The 8525-nt window shown below is 46.5% G+C and overlaps 1 protein-coding gene across 1 annotated transcript; it reads left to right on the forward strand.

Moving 5' to 3' along the window:
* The first annotated feature begins 5337 nt into the window (after positions 1–5337).
* LOC144167189 (uncharacterized) lies at positions 5338–6590 on the forward strand. Its single transcript, XM_077696538.1, has 2 exons — positions 5338–5418; positions 5887–6590. Exons 1-2 carry the CDS (start codon positions 5384–5386, stop codon positions 6263–6265), a joined length of 414 nt encoding a protein of 137 aa, XP_077552664.1. The 5' UTR covers positions 5338–5383; the 3' UTR covers positions 6266–6590.
* Positions 6591–8525: the final 1935 nt, after the last annotated feature.

Here is an 8525-nt window from a genome sequence, read left to right on the forward strand (position 1 = left end):
AGACTGTGTAGAACTGTGCATAACAATTTTGTGATCGTGTTCTGCTTTTTCGGACTGAGTGACATAGCTGTAATGTGTGTGCAGAGCTCCTGCAACTTGTACTCTGCTCATGAATCAGGATTGTGAACGTTGCACTATTACGCGCATCCACATTCTTATACACACACTGATGTTCTCAAACGCCTCGGGTGAAATACTGCGTTCAAGAAGTGGAATAGTCCTATTACAGTTCAGCAGATGTGCCTTGGCTCGTAGCACAATGCAGAGTGTAATCCAAACTGCTTTGTGGATGTGCCGTTTTATTCAATTGTATGTACGCTTTTTCGCACCTGTGCTTGTCTGAAACTTGTGCATATTCTTATAACTGGAAAGAAAGGACACAATGTTACCTTTTTGGTGTTGCCTGGTTGTTGCAACCGTGACGGCACTGCTCCTTCATGCAGCAGGTGACGTTGGATGCCAGCGCGAAACATACATGGCTCAAAGTGGTCTGAGCAGAGTATGTGGTGCTTCTTTGGGTGATAGTCCGGAATGGACATGGCACTGAGCCATTTCTTCTGAAGACCTGGGTTGTCCAGTGGAAACCTGAACAGCCAATATGTAAAATACATGCTTCTGATGGCATTCAGTGTATTTAATATTATTGATTGCAGAATCTGAGTGTTCAAATTTGTCATTTTTACAATATTGTGCTACTTCGTTATTCCTGCAAACATAGGCGTTTTGAAGGGCGATTTACTGTTATCATGGTGAATGCATGGCTGTGGCAAACACAAGTGCCAATTGACTTAAAATTGCATGAAAATGGGGTCTTGTTAACATTTTTGAAAAGCTTTCTGCAACAAGCTTGTAAAAATTTCGTTTTTATATACTAAATTGGTTATTATGGTAATTATTTTTTTGCCTTACACTCTACGGCGGCAAAAAGCTATTTAAAGCTTTGCAGGTTTCATTAAAGCTCCACCGGCCATCTTCCTAGTATGATTCAATGTAGTGGCATGACATGGTAAAACTCGGCCGATAGTCACCAACTTGCCAAAGTGTGTGAACTTGGTCTTGTATGTTCCTGAATTTTGTAAGCTTCTTGCCGTGGCATTCACTCATTCTCTTGTCTACCTATTTCTGTCCCACTCCAGACTTTGCTGTGTTCAGCAATTTAGCAAAACCGGGGAAACTGAGAAGCAATCACCAGCTTTCGCTTTCACATGTGTGAATCATAATATGGTGCTGCCTAAAACACCATTGGGACAATTGAATCCAACTGCACTTTCACTTACTTCAGTGGTAATTTGATCTGGTGCAACTGGATCCACTTCCAAAAACGTTGTTCGGCTGGGACCGCACAGTTAAGGAAAACTTGTACTAAGGAAACCTATTTACCTGTGATGCGGCACACTGGTACTTCCCGGTTCATATTTCGTTTTGCAGAAAGGGTAAACACAGCGCCAGGGCATTTTGTCAACTAACCTGGTGGGAAAAAAGCGCGAGCTATAGAGCGCCGTGCGCTCGAGCTAAAACGCGGGAACAGGCCGCGAAGGAGACGATAAGTTCAGAGGTAAGCGTTGACGATACGAAAACACTTATTGCGGGTACCGAGTACGTGAAGGTAACAAATGCCTATTGCGTTTAAACATAAAGTTTCATACTGAAATGCGCATCAGGATTAATATTCGTTTTACTAATATACTAACATGGTAAAGGTACGTCCAATGTGCTCCTACCCCAGAAGACAAGGGTATGTACGGACGTTCGTTACGCTCCCGAGATAAGATTCTTGCAGCAGTGCCTTTTTAAATAGCCGTGTTGAAAATTTATCGATAGTTAGCTATACCTCACACTCGCTTCAAAAGTCGTGATAAAAGCAGTACGTCTCCATTTTTACCTATCCAGCGAAAGCGCTGCAGCTCACTGAAACCACACCTGGCGTAGCCATCGGTAGAGCTACGTTTGGGTTTCTGTAATTATTGATAGTGATTTATCATTACCACTGGCTCTGCCAGAGCTAGTCAGTGAGCGGCGTATGCACGACCATTTGGGTACAAACGAAAACATACTGCTCTCCCCGTGGGTGACCAAGCGGGCGTGACAGTGACTCGGGCTATTAGCGGTGGCTGTTTGGGCTTATGAATGAGAATGAACGCAGAGCGCTCTCAAAGGTGAGTTTCGAGAGGAGGACGGCGAGTGTGGAGCGCGACGACGTACATTTAGAGACAATGTATTAACATCTTCGCGGGAACTTATCTGAAGCGAAACCGAAAGCTCGGCAGCTTGAAAGCAGACAATCATACTGTAGTTGGTGGTGGGCAAGCATAAAGGTTGTGCCAACATTTTCATTGTGGTCTGACGGTGACAAACACAGAAAATGAATGCATGTTTATGGGCATGCTCGCGGTAAAATTAAAAACTTTCAAAGCATTTGCGACGCAAACCCACGGGCTCGACACCCAACTAAAGCAGACGATCACGCTGAAGTTGATCGCCAAGCCGCGTCAATCGTAAGAGTTATTCAAACACCAAAATTGAGTTTACTGGGTACACGTTTAACTCAGGCGCATTACATAATCAGCTTTTCCGAAACATTGAAATGTCTCTTTAAAAAAAAAGTGTTAAATCTACCGCCAAACAGCTGCCAGGCCGACAGCGCCGAGAGCATCTGGCTGCAAGGTAATATAGACAAAAATTCCCGCGCCTTCCCGCGAGGCGAACACGAGTAAATGCAGAGCATTGGGGCCTCAGTACTGGTTGAAGGCAGTGTTGCTTCCATCGCTTCTTCCGTGATGCTGGAGTAGCAGACACGAGTAAACGTGGGGGCGAGCGTCAACCAAGGAAGGAAGGAGCAACGCAGTGACTGAAGCACGAGCGACCGCTAGACGTTTTATATTTGCAGCGCGCGCAGTAGAGGGAGAGCAGTACGGGGGGGAGAGCGCGCATGCGCAAGCAGTGCGCGCCCTTCCACGCCCCACCGCGCTGCTATCACGCACCTGTTACGCCGAGACCGCGACGGAGCGAACGGGCTGACTACGACGCATGCGCGCGCCAGCTGCTGTTGAGAGAGAGGAGGGAAGGAGGAGAGGCGCACCTGCTGCGGACGCGGAGCTGTTGACACCGTCCGACGCAGGAAGAGGCGAGCCTAAGAAATGCTCTGCATTTAAAATTACACCATCTTCCCGAGGGGAACCCTGAGATGATGCGAAGCATCGCAGAGTTCCAAGCCTAGCCAAGCCAAGCCAAGTCAATCGAATCCAATCCAATGCCCCTCGCGAGAGAGTGTTCCCTATCGGAGAGGACAGGGGGTGAGCGGCGGAGAGCGCAGCTGGCGCGGCGAGGAGAATGGGGGAGGGGTGGACCCCGACAACGCCGGCAACAACGCCGGATGGATGCAGGGACAAGGCGACTAAAACACACATTTTACTTATCTAAAACACACATTTTACTTGTTTCGCAGTGTAGTGTGACTTTGTGGGATTATGCAAATAATAATGCAGAAAAAAAGTGAGCATCTATGCGTACTTTGTATAAATTTCCCTCTCAGAAAGACACTTCAAGTGAGGCTGCAAATCAAGCCAAGTTCGAAAATCACGCATCCTCCCGTCATGGCCGCCTTTATGGAAGTTGACGCAGACGATTGGCGGCCCGCGTAGACGCTAGCGCCAGTGTCCCCTCTAGTGTATATTATTGGGCCTCTTCGATTTTCCACTTCTGGCTCCCCGCGGGCTGCCAGAGGCGAGAGCCGGTCGTTCGTTTTTCTCGGGGAGCGCGACGTCTGTTCCGGCGCATGCCAGATTGTCTTCGATTTTCTCGGGTCGAGCAATCTCGGGCTCCCCGCGGGCCGCCAGAACCGCCAGGGCGTTTTTGGTCTGGCAGCCAGCGGGCCCCAATCTGTAAGCTAGCAGACGACAAAGGACTCGTGCGGTGCGGCCAGTTTCAACATACCATTGCGGAGTTTTTCGTCCTTTCGTGTTTTAAAGCTTAAAGTTTCTGTAATTGATGTGAAACTTAACTTTAGTGCGAAACCTTTCACTTTATTAAAACTTTTGTTTGCGACGCAGCATTTTTTTTTCACACGAGATGACAGACGACTCGCGCAGACGATTCAGTGGTCGCTCATTTTTGCTAGCGCTTGTGCTAAAATGGAAAGTGTATTCAGACTGGTAGGCGACGACGGCATGCCGGTGTTGGACGGTGGCTTACCTGAGTTCATAAATTCAGGTAAGTGCGTTCTTTCACAGGAGCATATTGGTTGTCCGTGACCTCCTTGAGCGAATGTATTTGTTTCATTTGTAGATGGTGTGCTCGTGCGAGCGGTGTCGGCTTCCACTGAAGGGACGACGTCGCAAAGCGGAGCAGAACTTTGGAATGAAGAAAAAACTCTTTTTTTAATTGATGCCTACAAGTACCTACGGAACAACATGGGGAAAAGGATGCCGACGAAGCGGCAAATGTGGGAGTCCCTTGCGGACAAAGTAAACGACGTATTCCCAGGGACCGTTACGGCTTCTCAAGTAGAGAACAAATGGAGGGCCCTGGAGAAGCGCTACAAAAAGCTCGCCAGTTCGAGCAACGTGACTGGGCAAGGGCTGCAGAAATGGGTGTTTGAAGAGTGAGCACATTTATCACAACCCTCCTTGCCATGACAACTGAATATAGATAATGCATGCATACATGCAGATATATACTGACTAGTAAAGCAGTAATGCCTATTATCAAAAGTACTCCTACTGTGTAGCAAAAAATGTCCACTGCTTAATGATTTCCCAATGTGAAAAATTCGCAAAGGCTGGTGCGGGCATGGTTATTGGCGGAAATCAATGTTATTTTGTGTTTCTTCAACAATGTTTGCACGCGCCTACGCCAGATACGCATTATCAGTTTTTTGTTATCTGAGAAAAAGCATATTGCCTGAATACAGCTGTTATGAACTAACATCGTTTTTTTTTAAATGTGTATATTGGTGCGGCGGTGAAAACGTTCCTTTTTGAGCTGAAGGGGAGGAGAAAGGTGTATTGAGCAATATATTTGTTTCTACAGGCAACTTAGACCTTGCTGTAAAAGCCGCATTTCTTTATGCCAGGCGTAAGTTTGAAACAAAAAAAGTAGGCTCAGCCGAATATGCATTGTATTTTGAATTGTACACGTACGTAATGCGCTCAACAAAAAATTACACAAGTGTATGGGGCATAGGAAGTTGCTTTAGATGCGGCTATTAATGTACGTGTTAATAAAAGAGGAACATTAATTATCCTTTGCAGCTATAGGGGTATGCAGCATAGAGCAGCGTTCTCAGAAAGGCTGTGTACCTGTCTAAGTTGTACGGCTATTTTATATTCTCAGGCCACTGGAACAGATTTTCAAGACCAGCCATGCTGTGAAACCGAAGTTCGTGATGTCGGCGGGTCCCAAGGTCCGAACCAACGAGGAGTAAGCTTTGTCACCCGTTGATTGTTACACTAATGTACGTGCTATACACACGTACACAAATAACTTCAAATTCAGCTAGTTAATTCAAACTTGTTGAGGTTAACGGGAGTTATATGTCAGCATTAATGCATGATTTTTGTACGTAACACATATTAGTAATTAAGCTATTCCGTAGTTGGTTCGTTTATTAACTGTGTTACGCCCGGTACAGTACTTGAGATCGCAATGAATTACACATCTTCTTTTTAGTATATGTTAGCAAACAATGCCTGCCTTGAGTTATTTGTTCTCAATTAGTACTATAACGCAGGATTTTTTTTTCTTTTTTTGCGAATGGCGACTGCACGCTACTAAAGGCAACATAGTTGTGTATATATATCTTGCCGCGAAAACCGCACGCTTATTGCTGTGGCGCGGAAGACGCTTCCGTGAGCGCGCAAAAGTAAATTTGCCTTCTCCTCTTGCCAGAGCTGGCCCAAGCACAAAGCGGGCAGCAGAAGAGCCGGAATCAGAAGCTGCAGCGGCTAGTTCTCAGCTGCCTAGCCTGGCTCCATCCCCTGTGCCACCGCCAGATGTGCCTGCCGTCCCCACCGCAGAGGACCGTCCTCCAGCCAAGAAGCGACGTGTGGAGAACGTGCAAGCGCTTGTGGGGGGGTTTTTGGAGTACCTCAAGGAGGCCGAGGCCGACAGGGAAAGACGGCACAGGGAGCGCCTAGATGCAGAAGAGCGACAACACAGGGAGCGCAACGAAATCATTAGGAATGCGCTCACTGCAGCGCTCGGTGCAGGAGATGCCCGCCTCTCACCTATCTACCCCTCAACCCTCACCCCCCCACATCCTTTCTAAGCTCTAATGATCGAGCCAATTTGTTTTTATGTTTCGATATGCGGTCATACAGTGAAACGCTCACACACACACACACGCACGCACACACCAACACACACACGCGCGCGCACACACACACACAGACACACGTGCGTATGTGTGAAATTACCCCAAGTTCAAATACACGTCGTTATTCTCTGACCGGACATATCTATTTTATTTATTGCCTTGAGCGTTTACACTATAAACTACTACAGGATGAATTAACGCAAGCCACCCCAGCTATCAATTTATTAATAATTTCATGCCGGTTCGCATTTTTCTCTTATTTCCGTTTTGGGGGTAGTACGAGCGTTTTGTACCTTTCCAGAGATTTATATATGTACATTATATATATATATATATATATATATATATATATATATATATATATATATATATATATATATAGATATATATATATATACATATATATGTGTGTGTGTGTGTGTGCACACCAATCCCCCAAGTGGGCGCATGTTTTTGTTCTGTTGTTAAACACGCGTGTTTAATTACCATATTTATTGCAAATCTGCCTTTTGTTATCTTTCAGTCTTATTTGAATAGTATTATTGTATTTTAAATTGCTCGTTGCTTTCCCCGCGCGTTTGTAATTACTGTTTCGTGTTATTGCCGTTTTGGACAACTCAAGTGTTTATACTACTGCAATAGAAATACATGTGGAATAATTTTATTGTCTGTGCTGCCTTAAGGCCGCTAATGGAGCCAAGAAGCGTATACAAGAGCATAAAAAGCAAAAACAGAATACAAACGGAAAGAAAATAATAAAAATAATTGGGGAAATATCAATGAAAGCTCGGGTAACGGAACAATAAAACATGAAAACGTAGTTACAACAAAATGAACAAACCAGTGAAATAAACAAGTTTATATGTAATAAATAAGCAAGCAGTAAATTATTCTTGTAGAAGGGGACAAAATTAAGAGACATTCCAAGGCTAAAAAAAAAAGCAAGAAACGAAAGTCCAGGCACGCTACAAGCCCTGCGCTACGCTGTCGCGCAGGGCACTAGCGACGACAGACGTCTCTCCAACGTCGCCAGGGTAGGTTGGCGACACATCCGTCCCGCTGGCGGTCTCCTGGAGGCTGTCTATTGTGTCGCAGCACCTTCTTGCAATGTTGTAGAGCACACACGCTGCGATAACAATTTCCACAACGTGCTCCACACTCGCCACGTCAATGCACTGGAGGCGCTGGAACCTAGCCTTAAGGATCCCGAAGGCCCCTTCCACCACCACTCGTTGCCTGCTGTGTGTGTTATTGAATCGTTCCATCCACGGCTGCAAAGCAGGAGACTGGCGGTATGGCGGCAACAACCATGGCAGAAGCGGGTACGCCGAATCGCCCAGGATGTAACCACCTGCAAGTGAATTCGAATGTAATTAATAATGAGGCGTGAAAGGAAATACATCACGTTGCATAGCAGAACTGCAGCTCTCTACCAAGTTTGTTGCCTAGATCGAGAAACATGATACGACTGCAGGTAATTATGACTACATGATCTATTATTTCTTGATAATCAAACAGAAATTATTAGTCTGAACACTTTGCGCCCGGTCTTGACGTTTCTGGCAACCCTATATATGATTTCATCGCAGTACGTAATAGCGGGAATGTCGGTGTATGCGTGGTCAACAACCTCACTGATTTCGCGCCGGCAGGCTGGTCATTTATTTCCTTACCTTCGCATCTCACAGCTGCATCCTCAAAGAAGAAACTCTCCCGCAGCACTCTGGCGTCGTGGGCGCTTCCTGGGAAGCCGGCGAACACATCGATGAAAACCATGTCCGCATTGCAGACCCCCTGGAGAACAATCGAATGGAAATTTTTGCGGTTGTAGTAGCTCTCCGATGACTCCGAGGGTCTAGAAATGCGGACATGGCACCCATCGATCGCCCCAATCACGTCCGGCAGCCCTGGTCCTCGCCGAACGAGAGCTTGGAACGCCGGCTTGTTGCGCTCCCGCTCGTCTTGGTCGGGCCAGCGAATTTCCCGTCCGCTGATGGAAATCAAAAACGAGATGAAGCGGTAGACCGCGGCGTGAACAGACGACTCGCTCACGTCGAACTTGTCTGCTAACATGTACATCGTACACTGTGTGCCGATGTAAGATAGGGCAATCAACACCGTCTTCTCGGCCGTCATTCTGTGCCGCCCTCGCAGTCCTTCGGGGTAGAATTCAGACTGCTGGAATTCCGTGACAAGGGCTGCCACGGTGTGC

This window comes from Haemaphysalis longicornis, unplaced genomic scaffold, assembly GCF_048455015.1.
Source record: "Haemaphysalis longicornis isolate Haplotype H1 unplaced genomic scaffold, Haemaphysalis longicornis Haplotype H1 scaffold_2, whole genome shotgun sequence".
In the NCBI taxonomy this organism is placed as follows: Eukaryota; Metazoa; Arthropoda; class Arachnida; order Ixodida; family Ixodidae; genus Haemaphysalis; species Haemaphysalis longicornis.

Coding starts and splice junctions, on each gene's coding strand:
- LOC144167189 (XM_077696538.1), top strand. CDS start 5,384: ATGTCGGCGGGTCCCAAGGTCCGAACCAACGAGGA. Junction 5,419..5,886: donor AAGGTCCGAACCAACGAGGA/GTAAGCTTTGTC, acceptor TCCTCTTGCCAG/AGCTGGCCCAAGCACAAAGC.